The 21549-nt window shown below is 41.7% G+C and overlaps 1 protein-coding gene across 1 annotated transcript in view; it reads right to left on the bottom strand.

Moving 5' to 3' along the window:
• Positions 1 to 7328: 7328 nt before the first annotated feature.
• Positions 7329 to 21549, bottom strand: part of CNGA3 (cyclic nucleotide gated channel subunit alpha 3) — a 319905-nt gene continuing 305684 nt past the window's right edge. The window contains exons 8-9 of the mRNA XM_069204272.1: positions 14433 to 14539; positions 7329 to 10359 (exon numbers count right to left, since the gene is read on the bottom strand). Of these exons, the coding sequence (XP_069060373.1) occupies positions 8936 to 10359; positions 14433 to 14539 (1531 nt within the window). The 3' untranslated portion in view covers positions 7329 to 8935. The remainder of the gene's footprint in view (positions 10360 to 14432; positions 14540 to 21549) is intronic.

Raw genomic sequence — 21549 nt, 5'->3', positions numbered from 1 at the left:
ATTAAAGGAAAAAGATAGGCAAGGATAACTTTAAATTGTCCATGCATGCAGATCATGTTGTGAGACTGCACAAACATTTGCTTTAAAAGCACTGTATTTGGTAATGCCATACTGATTTATTAACTGCTAATTTGTTTTCATATTTTTTCTTTGTTATATGCAGGCCTGTTCAGTCCTTTGACTTCTGGAGAATTCAGTCTCATTCTGATGTTTGCAATCTAAGCAGGGATTTGTGAAATGGTTAACATCCGATTGTTTATATTTATTGAATCTTTATCAAGGCCCTTTTCTATTCTTCCACTAAGAAAACTGTACACCTCTTAATTTCAGTGGTGTTTCCTCCTTTAGGGTGGAGAAGCGTCACCCCGCTTGCCGCAAGCGCAGCAGAAAACATGAATAAAATCACCACAACTATTCTATTTTAAAGCACCGCTGGACTAGCTCAGGTGTGAGGGAAGGTGTGGGGCAATTCCTGCTGATTGACAGCTGTGATGATTTGCCTAAAGCTTAAAGTGCACATGTCAGATTGGCCGGCTGTTCTTCGATGGGCAGCCCGACATGCACATTCAAACTGTACCAGCCTGAGCTGTTTTAAACAGCTGGGTGGGATGCAGATACAGGCCCCAGTCTCCTAAGGAGCTCTGGGTTAGCCTACTCCAACCAATCCTAGCACTGCTCGCATGCTGATTACTTATATAAACAGCATGAGAGCAGCCCCGGGATTAGTTGTTGTAAGGAATGTCAACCACCTATGGAACTGGATGAGGCTCTTAGCTGCTCTCAGAAAAAAACGATTAAAATGAGACATCAGGCCAGCGCGAGCAGTATCAATAACCAAGTATTTACCAAGTAAGAACTTCAGCAGGAAGTCTCCTTAGCAAAAAATGGTTGTGTGGAAATAGGTAGGGAACTCACAGTTTCTTTGTGCTGCTGTTATGTCTTAAGCTCAGATGCCATGCCATTCCATTTATGCCCCAATCTGATACATCTGTTCCCCATGCTGTATGAGCAGTGCGCTCAACCTTGAGAATTGATCCTTTGGTCTGAATTTACATCTCAGTCTGTGAGGTTTCGATTAATTCCTGTGGGGAAAGCGTGGCGTATCCGCCACTCCAGAGTTGCCGACTGTGAAACTGGGGAACCAGGTTTGAGCCATGGTGTTGGCTCAACATCCCATGGTCCAGGGCAAATCACTTAGGCGGTGTGGGCCGCCATGCCGGCGGTGGTAGGAAAACTAGCATGGCGGCCCACACCGCCACATAATGAACCCTTGGAGGGCCGCCATAGGCGGTCCTCACTCACCGCCAGGCTGCATCCGTCAGGCAGCCTGGCGTAGGTCCGCATCATCATCTGACAGGCCCTCGGATAATGATCCCTCAGCCCCCTGCCTTTCCCTGGCAGGTTTCCCCACCAAGGAAAGGCTGGTGGAAGGGGTGCACTGGGGCACCCCTGGGGGCCCCTGCACTGCCCATGCACTTGGCAGGGCAGAGCAGGGGCCCCTGTGCAGTGCCCCATTGCACAGGTCACACGCCGGACAAAGGCATTCCTCTGGGCCGATGGGCGGAAACAATTTTTCCGCCCGCCGGCCCAGAGGAATGTTCATAATACGGCCAGCGGGGTTCCGGCGGCGCTGACGGTCACGGAGAAGACCGCCAGCATGAACACAGCGGTTTTCACCGCTGTGTTCATAATGAGGGCCTGAATCTCTCTGCACCGACACAATGCATTGAAAAATGTCTCTTAATAGCCACATGCTATTGACCACTCTTTTATTGTTTCCCTGAAAAAACATTAGTTTAAGTTCTAAATATGCATGCTTGGGGTACTCATGAGTTATGTATGATCAACCCACATGGTTGCTACCTAAGTGCATGAATGAATGTGTTTTCATTTATGTTCAATCATGCACAAACTACAACTATGTAACCACAGAGTATGACTTTTCTCAAATGCAAAGAGTGCACCTGAAAAAAAGCTCTGTGAATTGGTGCCTACATTTTCCACTGGTGCTATGCCACCAGTTCTAGTTACTGCAATAAAGGGGCTCAGCTAACATTTTGCACTGGCCCACTCATTATCATTATAATGTGTTTAAATACACCTGACTCTAGACTCAGCACAGGTTGAGTTAACTTTCTACATACTGTTCAAAAACACATGTATGTCAGCAGCACTCCAAACAAACAGTTAAGAAGACAATGCCAGGTTCATTACATGATTTGCGTTGTTGGTGATTCCCTTACACTAGAGAATTGATATTTCAGAGTTGTTCACATATGTTACCAAAATAAAAAACAACTCACTTATGTGAATTAAAACTCCTTCGAAAACTGTGTAATAGCAAGGAAACCAAGAGTGAACAGGATGGTGCCTGCAACCGTTTTAGGGTCTGTTTTCTTCTTTTTCCAAATATTGAGACAGTGGCACTTTAAACATTGTACCATGAGACGTAAAACAGCAATGGCTATTTTCTAAAATATCAATGGCTTTTAATGTTGTTTATCCCGCAGTTCAGTGATTTTTTTATGCAATTGTTTGCCATATTTTACCCAGTGTCAGCCACTACAGCCAGGATCCAATCCTATCTTCCGCTTAAATCTCCGAAACTCTCCAGTGATAGAAATATTAATGCACAAACACTTTAATTTCTGTTAAAACTCATGCATATGCAATGCCCATGCTTTCAAATATTTTTGTCAGACTTTGCTTAAGTGAGTTATTTCACCATTTTAGAAAATAGCATGCCAAATTGATGTCATTGGGCACACTCTGCGCTCTGGAGTAGTGTAATTGTGGCTTCACCCTTGTAAATTACAGAAATCATATAAATATGTAACTGACATCGTACACTTTTTGCACCTTAACTTTATAAATGTAAAATGAAGCACCAAAAAGGTATTGTTGACAGTGCATTCACTGTAGAAACTAGAGTTTCATATATGCGTGTGTTCTAATGTATAGATTTATCATGAAGATTTGTAGTTCTCATTTACATTTACACTTATGCTTTTCGAGTCCTACTGTTTTATTTTTTGCATTTATTCAGTAATCATAAGTGCACTTATAATCATGTATTCAAAAGGCTGTCTTTCTAAGTTGGTTTAACCAAGGGCCTTAAGAATTTGGTCCTTAATGCTCACTTTCAACATGAAAGTTTTGCTTGCACTGCAGTGTTCTTTCTTTCTAGGTGTGTTCACAGGATCTCGCAGACAGCGAAAAGGCATATTGTGTATTTGAGTTAGTGAGGTCCGGCAAGACGAACTAAGAGAAGACTCATATTCATGGTGTATCAGGAGCAGGGAGTCATCCAATGTTGTACCAATGTTCAAACCATAGGATGAGAATATAGAGTGGAGTAATCAATTTTAGCTGTGATACAGTGAAAAACTACTGGGGTTAATGAGGTGGAATGCTTGAATGTTCTGTGGCTTTAATTGGTGTTCACACTGTTAGTTGAGATGCAGATTTCCCTTGGACTTTCAGGGGTACAAACCTCTTTGCTTCACTCTCTGTGTGTGGCTTTATGCTATGCATTGCCTTCATTTGGAGGACTTCTACTGAGGCCTCCACTATGCTGGCACCTTCCTGCTTTCCCTAGAAAGTTTAGTACTGGTTTACACAACTTTAGAGTTATTCATGCATAGACAGGATGATCGAAATCTGTATACTGACCATTAAATGCTATTTCTTATCTTTCTATTGCTCCAACTGAAGTTCTTGTGTGCCTTATGCTACTAAGACTCAGGGACTGATTTAGATGTCGGCGGAGGGAAATACACTGTATCAAACGCGATGGATATCCTACCCACTGTATTACAATCCCATTATATCCTATGGGGATCATAATACAGCGGACGGGATATTCAGCACATTAGTGATGGAGTATTCCCTCTGCCAATATTTAAATCAGGCTCTTAATTTCATTCAACATTACGGTTTATCTTTGGTGATTCTGTATCTTTATTATATGTTTTTGAGATTCATATTTATAAGCGTGGCCCTTGAATTGTAATAAAACAAATTTAACTTTATTCATTGATTCCTGGTCCTTCACATGTGGCCAAATGGCCTAAACTGTAAATTGAATTGTTTGACTGACATTAACTCCCCTTTACCTCTCAGGCAACTAGAAAACTTTAATCGGAGGAGGAACAGTAGGTCCACTCTAGTCCTCAAGCACTCGTTCAAGCAAACTGAATGCAGCAGAAATGCTCTTGGTGTTTAAAACATGCAACATGGTTATGTACCCACATTTGATGAGGAAATCTCCCATCCAGGAGGGAGGTGGCGTATTTTCAGAACATTATGGTCATATCATGGATTATCTTTTAGTTATGAATGGGTGAAGTGTGCCCACTCTGCTGTACAAATGCTGAGCTCCAAATGACATTCAAACAGACTTACTTTATTTAATTACAGCTAATCCCTTAATGAAATGTTGAAGTGTCTTTGATCTACATAAAGAAACTAAAAATGAAAGTGATCTTTTGTAATGTAACTGGTGCTCATGTAAAGTGCTCCAATATTATGGCAGAAATAAAGGTGAAATGTGGCATGCAGCCACCTCAAAAATCAGTTCCTTCAAGATCCCAAGCTGCAACACATCGGAGCAGTTTTTAATTCCTGATCATCCATTCTTTGAACTGAGATGCACCAGCAGTGATACATGTTTATGACACAATTGAGAGCTCTGGCACTGAGGCGGAAGACACTGCGAGTTGCTCATAGTGTCTGCAAGTCAGTCAAAAATTTGTCTGGAATACATGCCTATCCAGTCCTTGGCCTCTCTTTGGAGAACTCAGCGCAGTGGCCAGGTATTCCTGTTGTAATTGTGATTCCGCACAAATGGGTGTGCTTGGACCCCAATCATGAGGATACCCACTCTTCAAAATAATACCAAGGGAAAAGTAAAAGAAAATGCAGTGCTTGTTTGCTATTTAAATTTTACGCTCCACCACTTTCAATTGGCACACGGCACCACTGGTTAATCTAAGCTTCTGTTTCTGCCGCATGTACTCTAATTGGAAGCAATGTGTTAGACCTGTCAGCCTTAGGGTGGTCCTCTCTCAAAATCTTTGCCTTTTTCCTCCATTTTTTGTGACCTTGTTTTTGCTGGCCTTAGGGCTCTGGGCCCTTTATCACTGCCGACTAGTGCTAAAGTGCTTGTGCTCCCTCTTCTAAACATGGTAAAGTTGACTTATACCCACTTGGCATATTAAATTTAGTTATAAGTCCCTAGTAAAGTGGTACTACATGTGCCCAGAGTCTGTAAATTGAATGTTACCAGTGGGCCTGCAGCACTGATTTGCCACCCATTTAAGTATCTCTTTAAACATGTCTCAGGCCTGCCATTGTAGAGCTTGTGTGTGCAGTTCTGAACTGCGATTCTGACCTGGAACAATGCAGGTTTTGCCAGGCCCAAAATACATGTAAGTCACCCCAAGGGTAGCCCTGGACTGCCCAGAAGGCAGGGTGTAATGTACTAAAAAATAGGACATGGACATTTAAGGTTTACATGTCTTAGTAGTGAAAAACTATTAAATTAGTTTCCCACTACTGCAAGGCATATCCCTCCCATATGATAACATTAGAGTTGCCTTATTACATTTTAAAAGTGTAATTTCCAAATGGTAAGAGAAATTCAGTTCATGTTTAGTGTCTCTGGAATCACAATTTAAATTCCATCCTAATTTATGGTGAAGTTGTTTTTTTTTTATTGCAATTCTGAAAATGCCACTTTTAGAAAGTTTGCATTTTCTTACCTTAGCCATTCAGTACCTGTCTCTGGTCACATGACTGGGTGTAGCTAATAGTTGAGCTTTGTGTATTCCACAACACAGCTGTACGCAATAGGGACCCATCTCCCATTTCATCTAAAAGGTGTCTGTCATCATTGTAACTGAGATTTTTTTTTATCTTTCCTTATGAGAACCTTTAACATTCAGTGTATGCGTTAGTAGACAAGGCCACAATTCCTGAGGCAAAAACTTGTTTTTTCCTTTGTTTGCAAGTGTCTGGTGAAGACCGATATCACTGTCTGGTGATCTGAGTCATTCCAGAACATTTCTATATTTTGTTTTTATCTGCAAACCGGTATTCTATTTCAGATTACTCACTGACTACATATATTTTTTTTATTGTATAGTTTTTCATGAATGAACCTAAGAAAACCTCTAGGTGTACCCTATCATCTTGAGGTGAAGCTGTCTTTCACATATTAATATTGCACGGTCATTGTCTATTCCTTTTCTACCGATCCTAAACACTAGCTTCACCCATTTTCATTTTGAATGTTTGCATCACACTAAAGTTACTTGTCAGTGGGTGAATAATTGTAGTTTTGCATTAGTTCCTAATTTCTTTATGGTTGAGTCAACAGTACGTTTTCTCATTGACAGTTTTTGATATGTTATGGGCATCTAACTTCATAAGAAAACAAACGTCTCAACGGTCAGATTTTTTTATATTGAGTGCAAGTGAGCATTTTGTGCTTCTATACCATGCTTCAAAAACTTTCATTGATCTCATTCTTACTAGTCATGCTTTAAAAGCATCAATTGGATCTTCATGAATTTCAGATTTCAGGTATTTGGATGTCATCTTTAAATATAGCACACATCAAAGGTTTCTATTCATTTATCTCTAAAGCCTGATTCTGCACTTTAGGAAATCACAGTCACATTAAATTATTCTGCAATGCTCAGTTTCCTTTCAATTTTCTATACTACGGCCTTCATTATATTGTGGGTTTTTTAAGGTTGTCCAATTTTCTACAAATTTCTGATCTCAATCCATTGCATTCATTTGATGTCAACTGACATATGTTGAAATTATCTTCTTGCTTATGTTTCTAACACATGTGGAGGGTTCTCATGAAGCATTAGTGAACGATTTCCAAGAATATATACACTTATTTGCCTTTACAATTACTACTTCCGATTTGCCTTCTAATTTCACCCATGAATTTTATCTGTCAATATTTTTTTTACATTTTTGCCTTGTTCTTCTCTAAGGGCCGATGTGTTTGATCTATAGAGTCTCCAGTGCATCCTGCCTCACAAGCATGACACAAGACAATTATTGATTCACAATGCACACCACAAAATATCAGGGTCTATTGGTAACCGTTTGTCCTGCTTAACTTTCGAATATTTGAACTTGTTTACGGACTGGATTTAGAAGGATTTTAGACTTGACATTTTGAAAAAAATGCCTGTTATATATTTTTATGTTAAAATTGTGCACCGTTCTTTTCTCTTTAACATTGGTAATGATGGGAATTTAAAAACATGAATGCCTTTTTAAATTAGAAATAGCTAGCATAGAAATACATTATTCTTTATTAAATAAAAAAAATAAGAACGTTTTAAAAAGTTGCACACATATTTTCATAATTATCAATGACATAAACAGGTTGCAACACAAATATAATAAAACAGTTCATTGAACACATCATACAAGTTGATGTGCCATATTTAAAATATCATCTTTTGAAAAGCGTTTCTGCATTAGCAGGATGCAAAGAAAGTCAACATTTTCGACGAACAGAGTTAAAATGATATTTTCTGATCAAAGCCACAGTCTGTTTTTTTAACATATAAAAATAATTGGTTCACAGTGCAGTTTTACCATTTACTCTACATTTCGATAGTTGCTTTCGAATAAAGGAATGTGAATGCTGCCGTATTACCCATTTGTTGTAAAATCATTACCACAAGGCATTACTGCATTGTTTAAAATGTTGCTGGCTGAGACGTTTTGCCTGTGCATTCCTGCAGATGTGTTTTATACTTGCCTTTAGCTGGTAACATTGTTGATTACGATGAGTCAAAGTAATTACGGTAAATGTTTAAATACATGCAGAGCAGTAAAAATGTCCAATAACCCAATTAGGATAGATATAGTTGAACCTAAATATTTATAGAAGGCTCCCAGTCACGTCATGCCCTCACTGAAACAGCACCACATGAAAAGATTAATCTCTGAGAACTTTTATGATGATTGGTCACAGTTTCTAAGTCTCTAGCCGCTGTTTTTACCTTTCAACATAGATCTATTTTGTTCCAGTTCGTACATAGATTGTTGTGTTTCTGCATGTAAGCATGCTTGTCTGTGGTTTAACTATGATTCTTTGGTTTATTGTCTTTGATGCCTGCATCATGTATAGTAACCATAACTGCATAACTCTCATGAATGAAATAAATGTATTTCAATTTAAAACATATCCATAGATCTAAATTGAAACATACGTTTTTCAGTGGGCAATGGGAATCAGCCCTATGGAATGAGAGGGATTGTTTAGCAATACATTTTCAAGTGTGGATGTCTGCAAATTAGCTCAACATAGTAATTGCATATCAGCTCATATATGAGGGAAGTGGGCCATAACTCGGCAAATTCTGATGGGTCACATTGTATGATGCTGGCCCAAAAATGAGAAATCGTTATAATTGTGTTTAACACCCAAAACATGAAGAACGAAAAGGGCGCAGCTGTTTGCAGGGCACAGTATGAAGTTATAATGTGTCTGTATAATAGAAAGTGTTACACTCCTCTCCATAGGAAATATCTGCCCTGTTTTATAAATGCATGTGTGTGTGTATATATATATATATATATATATATATATATATATATGAGGGTAAATGCACCCCAATAAATTGGAATTTTGTGTTGTGCTGTAAAAATATAAGCACCATTTTCTTTAAAGTTTCATACATTATCAAAAAATCACTTACACTTGTAGGCAAACTTTTACCAAATTCTCTTCAATGCTTACTCATGTGAGAGGATTGCATACGTTATTCGGAGCAGAACTCTCCTCAATGAGCAGTAAAGTAAATGCCATATGACATTGTCTACTGGCTCCTATGTTGCCTCTATCTGACTTTTCATATCTATATTTTTATATGCACACCTGCTACACCAAAAATAACTATTTCTTATTTTGGTCCTTATCGGGCCTTGCTACCTCTGCGTCAGTTTCACTGTCATGTTCCTCAGGTAAACCAGCCCCAGGTAACCATATCCGATTTTCCACCCTGGTAATTCTCTGTTTCAGTTTAAGTTGAGTTGAGTTGTACTCTGCAAGAAGTCTGGCAAATTTAGTTTGTAGATTGTCTAGTGAGAACTCCAGTTTTTCCACCTTTTCCTCCAGGTCTTTAGGGTCAGCACCAGCCTTTGCTGCTTCCTCATCAATTAATCCATCTTTCATTAAAATTTGTCGCCCTTTCTCTTCCAGCATTTTCTTTGCATCTGGGTACTCAGTAAGAGCTTCCATCAAGTCATCCTTCGAAAGGCAAAATAGATCCGAATAACCAATGCTTCTGATGTTAGCGGTTCTCCTATTGCCAGATTTGCTACCTTTAATATTCAAGATACTGATTTCACCAAAGTAGCTGCCATCACTTAGCACCACAAACTGAGTTATTCCATCATCAGCCACGACTGCTAATTTTCCCTCTTTGATGATATACATTTCCCTTCCAATATCCCCTTTCCTACAGATGTAATCTCCAGGGCTGAAGACCTGGGGCCTCAACTTCAGCACCAGCTCTACAAGGAGTCCAGCCTCACAATCTTGGAAGATCCGCACTTTCTTCAGTGTGTCCAAGTGCACATTGATGGCAATCTCAGCTTTCAACTTGTCAGGCAGATTCTTCAGGACCTCCTTCTCGTCAACTGTTTTTTTGTTTGTCCAGAGATAGTCAAACCACTTGATAACTCTTGCCTCAAGGTCCTTTGTGACATTTCTGAATTGCATGTATTGTTTGATGGAGTCAATCTTGGACTGGAATTCTGCCCTGGAGGCATTCATGTTGGAAATCATAGATCCCACATTACCGACGATAGTTGCAAAGATCAGCACACCAACTAGAAAGTCAAACACTACAAAGAGGAACTCTCCGTCCTTCACTGGAGGAGGTGTCTCACCAATCGTGGTCAGAGTCAGTGTCGACCAGTAGAGGCTGTAGATGTATTTTCTGGCCAGGCGCCCATATTCTGGATGGGACACATTTGGGTAGACCCATGTGTCTGTTCCAAAGCCTATACTTTTGGAAATTGCAAAATAAATGCACGCATTCCAGTGTATGATGATCAGAATATACAGGACAAGGTTGCTAATGCGGAAAATATTTGGGTAATTTGTCCTTGTCTCTGTGCGGTCAAAAAACTCAAACATCCTGGCAAACCTTAAGAGACGGTTGAAGCGCAGCTCTGGATAGTTCAGGCCCACTTTGAGATAGACCAGATCTGTTGGTACAAGTGATAGCATATCAAGTTTAAATTGTAAAGTCTTTGTGTAATGTTGCTTTAACATCTTGGCATCTTTCACCAGCAAACCTTGTTCAAGAAACCCTGGAAGGTGAAAAAAGGGTACTGTAACAAGGCATACAATTTGTTTGTAAATACAAGTGTGATACATTTTGAGGAAAGTTGCTTCTGTAGCCATTATCAGTAAATCCATATAAAAATAGAGGACACTAGTGCATTATTTTTAATGAACTTGTTAAAGGTTTGAAGCTACACACACAATTTCGGACTACATGTATGCAGTTCCTGATACATCTACTGCTGTACTCAACAATTCCTACCGCACATCTTACCGTTCACCATTGAAAAAAATTGCAAAATAAATATACAGGAGTTGACATTCTTAGTTCATTGATCTTGTTTTTTTCATTTTCTACTGTATTCTTTTATTATTAATTGCGCTATATACCATGTTAGCTATGCCTCAATGATTGATTTGAGCAGGTGGTTGCTGGTGGGGCTCACCACACTTATTTTTCCTCAGAAGACATTTAATGAAAGTAAGAGAGTGAAAAACATAGGAGGAAGAAGGAGAAGAAGAAACACAGAAAAAAAGTCACATGCGGAGAAAGCAGGGACTGAAAATGATGAGATAAAGGGATAGACAGTGTCTGGTAGTGAATTAAATAGGACTGGGGTGGATTGAAGACTACCCAGCCTTGTTATTTGGCACACTGGCATTTAATAGTACTCATTGATTTGCAAATTAGGCACTGATATGACCTATGGTATTTACTGGGAGGAGTAAAATTACAACTCTTTCCAGTATGAGGCCATACATAGTGAAATATTACTGATTGAAAGGTCATGCAATCTTTGCTGGGCACGTGATTATACATTTTTCCTCTATTGAAAAATGTAGAATCCCTCATTAAGATCAGCATTAGTCATGGTTTTGGTTGGCTTACTATATGTCATGCACTAAGTGCTGTGGGCATTGGCTTAGTCTGAAAGAAGATAACTGCTTCAGCTGACTTTTGAAAAAACTAAGGGCCTGAGTTAGATCTTGGCGGATGGTTTACTCTGTCACAAATGTGACGGTTATTCCATCCGCCATATTACAATTTCCATAAGATATAATGGAAGAGTAATACAGGGGACGGGATATCCATCCTGTTTGTGACACAGTAACCCCATCTGCCATGATCTAAATTAGGCCCTTAGAGGCAATTGAGAAATAATGGCGCAACAAATTTGATAAACCAAAGTATTTTCTAACAGTGGCAGTCAGTGCTCCAGACAACCCTGACTTGTTTTTGACACAGCAAACATATTCATCAATGTCATTTGCTTTCCAGGGAAAAATAAATGCCCAGCGACAAATTACTTACTACCTGAGATCAGAAAAGTTAAAATTCCACTTCCGGCATGGGAAATCTCTAAACTGTACTTAATATGAGTCGATGGTTGTAGGTGATAGGCACTGGCACAGGTGGTGGAAGAAAGAAATTAGGTAAAATAAAACTAGATAGACAGGTATTTGGCACTTTCTATAGTGGACATTACTAGCAGCATATTATTATTAATATTAATATTACTACTACTATTGTGTGAAAATCAAACAAGCTTAGGTGACACAGCCAAGGTGAACCTATGTATTCTAGATTTACAGTAGACAAACACGTGCTGTCTTCTGAACAAGGCCAATTCAGTGCATACATCCAGCCTCCAACTCGTTGATATGAATATATAACTGGGTGGTAACATGCTTGTGCAACATAAAAAACAAATTGTGGTGAATACATGAAACAAGCGTTTGAGTAAAGGAGCTGGAGCAGAATGATTCAGACTAAGCCATATAAATACATCTTTGGCCGATGTAAGTGGGCGTTATAGCTGAGTTAGCCAAAGAGAAGCTGGAGACCATGGTGGTCAGGCACTGACATGTTACTTCTGCTGTATTGATAGTAGTTGCACAATGATTAGCGGTTCATGACAGAAGGCGCAGGTTGTTATAGACTCTGTAAATATTTGTTCAAGATAACTGCCCTTAAGAGCATCCGTGGATGGGTTATTTGTCATGGAAGTGGTGCCAGGTGTTACCATGTCTAGTATGACATGTCCAGCTAGCCCAGGCTTTGCAGCAAACATCATTACATATTATGGTACTTCTAATTGTGTTTTATCCTATTATACGTTATGTTTAAATGTCCCAGTGTACCAAGTTATGTAGGGTAAAAATCCAAGCCTGTTTGAAAGTGCCACACATAACGTGGGGCTGCTTTGTAGTAGAGGACTGCATATGAGTGACTAGATGTGTACCATATTTTGCAGTTGGACACTCTTGCTTCTCCTTGTGATTCTTTCATGACAACCCTTTCAATTGTTTTCTCAATCTCTCGGTAGTGGCAGAGGGCCTCTTATAACACGAGGGGCTGTATTACCAAAAGTGTGCAGTGGGGCAATGGGCCTTATTACCTGCTGTTGGGGCCCCAGTGGAACATTTGGTATTATGGAGGAAGAGGTAGATCCTTGCTTAGCACTTTCTGTACTATGGATTCAGCAGCCACAAATTGTGTACCTATATGATCCCAAGGGGGCATTTCTTCATTTGCTCAGGGGAGCTTCCCAATGCAAATGAGGGAACACCTTTGACCTCACCATATTACAAGTGCCAAGGCAAGCAAGCTGTTTTTGTGACACAACTGAATGGCACACACTGAGTGTGCCACCAATGATGCCTTTGGGAGGAAGGCCCCATGTCATCTCCCTGCAAGGGGGTGCAGTCAGACTCTGCTGGCCTATGATACGGGGGTGGATGCAACCCTCCCCACTTCTCTCAGGTTTGCCAGTCCCTCTTCATTGGAAGACATGAACTGGTGGTCCACCTTTTATTTCTTGGCTGTCCCTATGGCATTTGTGAGTTTGTTCCTGGATTGGGGACAGCACATTATGTATATAAAATGCTGCACTGTTACTTTTTATTCCATTTTACATTGTTGGGCACTTGTGTGCCATCACCTAACTTTACTCGAAATTCACGTTTTTCAAATGATATTATATTAGTTTTGCAAATGGCAGTGCTCAACGGGATACAGCTCAACACTGGTGAGTTCCCTAATAGACTGAGAGAACAATTCCCTAACAGTGGTCAACAGGCAACCGGACTATATTTGTTTATCATTGCATGTAGATGTCTTAGTTGCATATATTCCTAGTATTTAAGGCATTCATATTTTAATTTTTTATATTTCTTGTCACTTCAACTTACGTTTGTGTTGTCCAGCGAACCTAGTGGAAAATGCTCTAATACTTTTGGTCTGATCTACTTAAGTCTCCATTGGGTGAAACACTCATGGAGGTACAGTGTGACATCAGGCAACCCCTACCTAAAACCACGTAAGATAGTGTTAGGGCCTCGGCATACCCTTGCTCTTCAGTCATGCAAGAATTGAAGGGAGGCTTGGCTAATTGCCACACCATTCTCAAAGGCCTGTCTTAGTCTTACTATCTTAAATTAAGTGAGACTTTTAGCCATTAATTTTTCAGTCCCATGACCCTTCGGCTGACTGCATAGAAGTGTCCATCACTTTGCCTAATTTCCTGCTTTTCTGTGCTATGCCACTTGCTGAAAAGACCCACACGTATATGTGGTAGCTTTGTAGGTTGAAGAAGAAAGCTATATCCTTTTGAAACCATTCTTGCTGGATATCTCTAAAGAAAATGGCTTTTTTATAGTAACTTTAGTTGCAAGGCATTTTAGGTGGGCCTAAGTTCTAGGTAGACTATATCTTTGGTGCTTACATTCTGTAACCTGGAGTGCAAAGCTGAAATGTGGCTTGAGTAATAGACACTCAGAATAGCAATTGCCGAGCAGTACAATTACCATCTCTTGGAATAGATATGGTCCGTGGTGTGGTTAAAAAGCTCATCTGTATTGAGCTGTGTATTGCTGTAACTGTCCTTGAGAAATGTTTGTTTTGTGTATATATGTGTCATGTATTTTGAACTTAGAAGTCAAAGCGCCCTTCTGTGAGGTACTGTGGAACTTGGCATAGTGGTAAAAATAAACAAGCAATCAATCAAACACAAAAACACGTGAGACTTCAAGTTATTAACACTTACAGAAAGCTAGAGGGTTAAGTAAACATAACAAATCATAGTTCTCAATGACTTACCTGTCCTGATTCTCACCATTGTATCTACAATGTAAATACAATCTGCACCATAATCCAGCACCAGCCACAAGATAATATTCCTTGTTTGAAGCTCATCAAAACAAGCCCTGCCAGAAAAGAACACATACATTTGGTGAACTTTACGTAGGAGCATAATCTTTGAAATTACCTATTCATTTAGGATTGTTACACTGCTTTAGTATTGTTTGAGACTATCACTGTCACAAGTTACAAATTCAGAATTTAGTTGAGTTCAAACTTGCATCCATGTGCCACATTCTATTCCACAAATTCTTCACGCACAGTGACTGCCTACTCTGACATCTGACATAACCGCCAAAGCCACCAGCAAAGTAACTTCCCATCATAATGCCCCTAGATCTAAATTATGACCCCAGCTGGATCAAGCATGTCCTTACTGCTTCAGGCTTGATGATGATTTTCCTCACAAAAAAGATGCAAATCACTTTCAGTTGACCTGAATGATTGTCTTCTGTATGTTGCATGTGAAGTATGAATCCAGCATGCAGCGAGTGACTGCATAAGGGTAACATTTCTTGCAGAATACTGGATGAGCCACTTAGGGGAGCCAGGTGGAAGCATGCAGTAGAGAGGGTTTTCTTGATCAGAGTCCTGTTTGACAGTCAAGGCCCAGAGCTTTGTGATTGATGTGTACATGTAGGGGAGTTATGTGTTAACATACAGGTAAGGCCTGAAGCATTCCAGGGAGACTTTGTCAGTTAGGGGCCCGAGTGTGAGGTGTTCACAGAGAACTGCAGAGTTGACAGCCGAGTGAGGCGTTGGCTCTTTCAAGTCAAGCAAGGGTGGCATGTAGAAGAGATCTCTCTTATGGGGAACACAAGAAAGAAAAAGAGTACTCTTGTACTCATGGAGCAGACCCTGAGGGGTTGGATTGTCAGGCACTAGACCAGTTCAGCGTGAACCACCTGTGTCAGATCCCATCTTCAACTCCCATAAGGTGCTGAGCATGAAGAGGAGTTGCTGGATACCAAGCCTTCTGATTTCTGTTTAGTAAGTGTCTAGAGACGTGCTGAGAAGTTACACTGTCGAAGATACCACTAAGGTGGGTGGGGCTTGGGCTGGGGGTATGGATGGGATACTATTTCTGCCATTAGACCTGCTAAAGACATTGGATTGGACTTGCTGACAGCAACCTATGCTTCGTGGAGTGAATTCAAGGGGTGGCCCATTCCTTAGGTGAACTCTTGGGACACAGATAAGACTGACCTCACACCCGCTTCCACATTCTCATGTCACTTATAAGGAAATCCACACTTTTGCTTTTTACATGCCCTTTATTATAACTGATGTAGCTGAGACCAGCAGTCTAGGCTTCAGCTACATTTGCTCTGCCCTGAAAAAGAAGCTGATTTTGCTTTAAAACTGCAAAAACAGCCACTGTAATTGTGCACAAAAGTGAAAGGAATATGTTCCCCGTGTGTATCTAAAAAGATAATTTGTGTTTAAAATCACTTTTCCTGCACAGGCCACAAAGGTCTACTTTTGAGACTGTGATATACATAAAAACTTACATTTTTAACATCTGCCAGGAAAGCATTACAAACCCTAAATTGACAGCAAGTAAGACATCCAGTATTGGAAAACCAAGGAAAATATAAGATTTTCATTACGCATGGTGTTTACCCATATTTTACCATATGAAATATATTCATCCAACACCTTAGCTACAGTGTTCTTCAAGAGGCGATTTATTTCTCATTCTTGCCTCCAGGGGCCGTACTAAAATCTGTGCCCTGATGGTGCAATGGGCGTGTTCGCCCGTTTTCTGCACCTCTGGGGCACTGGGATACATGCGAAGGAGACTAACCCATGGCAATATGGATAAGTATAAGTAAATCGCTGAAATAGAGAAACAGAGAGTGACAGTTATGACAGAAAAATCGACTCAGAAACACATAGGTAGGTCGATAAAAAGCACGACGTGTGAGCCAGTGGAACCTGCAGGACTACATTCATTATCACTGCTAAGTCAAGGAGATCATATCTCAAAAAGAAAGGCCTTAGTTGTCACATTCACCAGTGAACATTGAGATGCCCAGTGCTGTAGTAATTTCCTATTAAACACATCTTTTATTAAGTATTTAGTCTGGGGCAAGCCCTGAACAGCACATTCTCCATAAACAGATGCCAATTTTGACCCATTTCTGAATTTCAATATGCCTTTTCAATACCAATCCAAAATAGCAAACTGTCCAATACTTTCCTGCCAAAACAACAAGATTCAGTGTTACCCCTATTACATCAAGTTACATATGCTTTTCACACAAAATTTTTAGTAAATATGTTTAGTTGTTATGCTGCAAACAGATACATAATCAACAACATTTTCTTTGAACTATCTCAATGAACCATAACATGAGCGCCTTAAATAGGTTCACCTCTAAGCAGAAAAAAGGGAGGGAAGTGATAAGATAAATCATTATTATTTAAAATGTTAATAGAGTTCTTGCTAAAAAATTTATCATCAGCATGCAGCATCATCTTCCAAAGCCTAGGTCATAGACAGAACAGAATACACCTGTTAACATGTCAAGACAACAGGAAGCAACAAAGGTCTTTAAGAAATACATTTCTTATATTTGGCTGCCATAGGAAATGTCTATCAGCTTCAGTATAACCTTATAGCTCACCATAACGGGCTACATGGCAATTAGAACATTTCGCCCCATGAGGGCAGAATGTTCTAATTAAAAACCACAAAGGCCTGTTGGAGCTCGAGGGAGTTGAATCCCCCCTTGGGCTCCGAAGCCTTTGTTTCACAACTTGCTGTGAATGTTCTACAGCTAAAGGCGTGTGTAGGGCCAGGGCTGTTAGCCGTTGAACATTTACAGCAAAAGCTGTGAAATGGGGCTGAAGTCAGCCCCTGGTTCTCCCATGGATCAGCTAAACTGTTTATTCTCGTTCATCAGGGCCAGGGAGATCCAGGAGCTGAGCGACATTCCCCCTCCATCCTTCCAAGCATCAAGTAATTCTGTGAGCTACGGGAGGAAGGGAGGTGAAAGCCTCCGGTGTGCGCTGCACCACAGGCTCTGCCTTTTGTTCTCCCCTGCCTGTTCCATATATTTGGAGAGGCAGGGTAAAGAGAACGGAAGGGTTTGTGGATTAGAACAGTGACATGTTGAGAGCAGCTGGCCTATATCGGTTTATATAGAGGCCGCTGCTGCTCTACTATCCTCAGTGGAGCTTTCAACATTCCAGTATTCTAAATGCGGCTAGTCACTGCAGTGAATACTAGATTCTGAATGTAACCATTCTCTTCTATGACGTAGCAACAGTGGAAAATAAAGGATCTGTTTGATTCAGTTTGTGCCCTTGTCAACTTCCCTCAGGGACCAGGGCAAGGTCAATCACTGTTGTATATTTTTTTATGTGGCGGGCACGAGACGGACTCATTTTCGAAAGGGTAAAGGCAGGAATGGCACGCAGCCACAGAGAAAACGTCCACGCCCCTCCGGTATTTGTTACTGTTAATCAGAATTTGCAGTGCTGTAAAAAGAATAAGCACTGATTTTGAAATAGCTTAAAATGTTGTACTTTCCTCATGTAGATTAAACATAAATTGTTCCATTACAACACATTTCGGAAATGAAACATGTAGTCTAGTTTTCAGATATCTTCTGAGAAAATCAATTGTTTTAGCGATCTATTCCTTCTCACTCTTGCATGGTGAAAATATATTTTCTAAGGCCATGCATAAGCATATTTTACTTAACCCTTTCACAGTCAGAGTGGTTATGCACCTCTGTGATGGAGTTTTTGTTAAAAATAATAAGCAATGGGTTGTTTAAGCATGTACCATGTTGGCCTCCTTGTACAGCCAAACTATATATTATTTATTTCATCACGTTCAGGGCTATGTGTTAGTACAAACCCCACATCAATATCTTATTGCAACCTGCAATCTATCGAAAAACAGAGATAGTTTCATTTCCTAACAAAGCTGCTCAAATGGACAAACAAATTCTAGGACCCTACCAAGGATATGCTGCAACTATCATATATATATTTAACATCTAAACATCCTAACATTTCTATTGTTCGCTGCCAGATCTCTCCTGCCTTGATTGGCTTCCTGGTAAAATGCACTGAAGATGATGTTTGTCAGATTTTTAGCATTATTTTCAAAAACATGGTAGTTCTTTCCAGTTTCCACTCATAAAAACATATGTTTGTCAATGCATGACCCCAATCTGTGTTCCAGTTGGTTTTCAGAGTGTAAGGGTACCACACAAGAACAGGGTTTTTATGGGTTCATGGTTTCCGCAGGTGATAAGCTGGGTGCAATGCATTTGAAAAAATTAGAGACATAGAAAGCAAAAGGACATTTTAGGGTACCTGTCCTATACCACCAAGTGCTCTATGGTAACTGTTAGAAATGGGGTTTCTGGTTGGCTAGGGTATGCACCTCAGCCAGGCAGAACTTACCCACTTTAGTCAGGGCAAGGGAGTTACACGTCCAAGATAACCCCTGCTCACCCCCTTGGTAGCTTGGCACGAGCAGTTAGGCTTAACCCGGAGGCAATGCGTAAAGCGTTTGCACAACACACACATACATGTGACGCAATATTCCCACCACCAAGGAAACACAACACTAGATTATATGAAAATATCCTGTATTGTACACAACGTAATTATCAGACAAACATCACATAACAGTACTATCCTGCTACCTTAGCAGTTGTCAGAACGTTACACATTAGTTACTCTGCAAACTAGCAGTAGTCACACATAACACACAGGTTACTCAGTATTCTGCAACATAAGCAGTAGTCAGGAAACACGTTATCACATTAGCACACTTGTCATAAGAATATCATAAAACGCCCATAATAGGAACATTAGAAAATCTATGGCAAGTTAAGCAAACATATTAGCAAGTCATGCCCATAAAAGGAACATGTGCACACATATGTCAACACATCAAAGAACAGGTAGGCAATATAACAGAATGAATAAAGTCTGTAGAAAGAACTTTAAATTATGGTTATACTGGTCCCTTTAAAAAGTACCTGTCTTGATGAGGAGGCACCTCCAGTGCCTAAAACAACCAATGGGGCCCCCGGCGCTCCTCTGCGCAAAAACGGGGGCCTCCCTAAACATGGCAGACTGAGAGGGGCGGCACGCACCCTCTCTGAATTCTTGACGGGCCCCTTCTGGGACCCGTGATCGCTGGGGGGCCCCCCGGGCCTCCACCGGCCCTCCCGAGGGGGGCCCAGGTCGCCCAATACACTTAAAGGGTAGAGGGGGCGATCGCGCCCCTAGGGCAGTGACCGGGGAGTAGGGAACTCCCGTTCCTCCCCGTGTCCTGCGTGCCAGGGGGCAGCCGCCCTTGTCCGCGGTGCGGCTGCCCCAAAAGGAAGTATGGGAAGCAGGGACCTCCGTTGAGGTCCCTCGCCGGCTTCCTGCGGCAGCTGCACCCGGTCTGGTGCACAGACCGCTCCCCTGCCGTCCCTCGTCCACGAGGGAGGCAGTTTCGGAAGCTGGTGCCGGCGTGTGCCCCGGGGGCGCTCCGTAGAGCGTGCGTCACCCGGGGGCACGAGAGGAGCGGCCCGCTCCTCTCTGTAACTCCAGCAAGTGCCCCGGGGGCACAATGAACAGTGCGGTCCTGGCGGCCGTCCCCGATGCGGCGCCCGGGCCGCGGCGGTGATTCTGCACCACAACAAAAGCGCTGGAGAGGGCGCGAAGGTCCTCCCTTAAGCCCGGGTTGCGGCGGTGATTTTGTCCAAGAACAAAAGCGCTTTAGGAAGGCGCAAAGGTCCTCCTTTACGCCCGGGTTGCGGCGGTGATCTCCTTTAGTAGAAACGCGCTCCAGGAAGCGCGAGGGCACAATTAAAAGCCCGGGCTGCGGCGGTGATTTCCTTTTTAGTCAAAGAAAAGCGCTTTCAAAGCGCGAGGGCACATCAGCAGCCTCAGCAATTTAAAAGAATGCCTTGTTCCTGGTGGACGCATTCTGTGCAAAGGTCTAAAGGATCGTTACAGGGGTCAGGGGCCACAGTACCCTGCCCCTGGGAACAACTCAACAAGAAGGAGCACAGGGCTGGTGGGCCCAGCTACAGGCCAGCACAAGGGGTGCAGTTGGTGGCAGTTCCTCCTAGTGACCAGGCAGGTCACAGGTCAGCACAGCAGCAGCAGTCCAAGGCGGTTTCCTGGTGAGTCCATTCATCAGCGTTCTGTGTCCAGTTTCAAGTTCCAAGAATGTTCAAATTGTGGGGAAAATTCCCATGTACTTATAGTCAGTTCTTACAGTGTTTTACAGTGGTAGGGAGAGGAGGTTCCAGCCAGTTACAACTGGTTCTGGGAGTGCCCCCTCTCTCCTTTCAGCACAGGCTCCAAACATCAGTGGGGGGTTAACGACCCTATTGTGTGAGGCCAGGGCACAGCCTTTACAAATGTAGGTGTGCCCCGCCTCTCCCTTCTCTCAGCCCAGGAAGACTATTCAGTATGTAGATGCACCTCAGTGACACCTCCACCCTCCCTGTGTACAGGCTGTCTGAAAAGTATGCACAAAGCCCCAACTGTCACTCTGCCCAGACGTGGATTGGAGTCAAGCTGCAAAACACCAGAATCATAAGCACAGATAAATGCGCACTTTCTAGAAGTGGCATTTCTGTGATAGTAATAAAAAATACACCCACACCAGTAAGCAGTATTTATTATCACCATCACAACCATACCAAACACGCCTACGCTAGCCCTCATAAATCAGACAATACCCCTACACATAAGGCAGGGCATTTCTAATGCAATCCTATGAGAAGGCAGCACTCACAGCAGTGAGACACCAAGTTAGGCTGTTTGTCACTACCAGGACAGGCCATGCAATATGGCACATGTCCTGCCTTTCTACATACATGGCACCCTGCCCACAGGGCGTACTTTAGGGGTGACTTACATGTAGTAAAAGGGGAGTTCTGGGCCTGGCAAGTAAATTTAGATGCCAGGTCCCTGTGGCAGAAAACTGCGCACACAGGCCCTGCGCTAGCAGGCCTGAGACAGGTTTGAAAGTCTACTTCAGTGGGTGGCGCAAGCAGCGCTGCAGGCCCACTAGTAGTATTTAATTTACAGGCCCTGGGTA

This window comes from Pleurodeles waltl, chromosome 8 (assembly GCF_031143425.1).
Source record: "Pleurodeles waltl isolate 20211129_DDA chromosome 8, aPleWal1.hap1.20221129, whole genome shotgun sequence".
Classification (NCBI taxonomy): domain Eukaryota; kingdom Metazoa; phylum Chordata; class Amphibia; order Caudata; family Salamandridae; genus Pleurodeles; species Pleurodeles waltl.
This window is presented reverse-complemented; position numbering and strand designations above follow the sequence as displayed.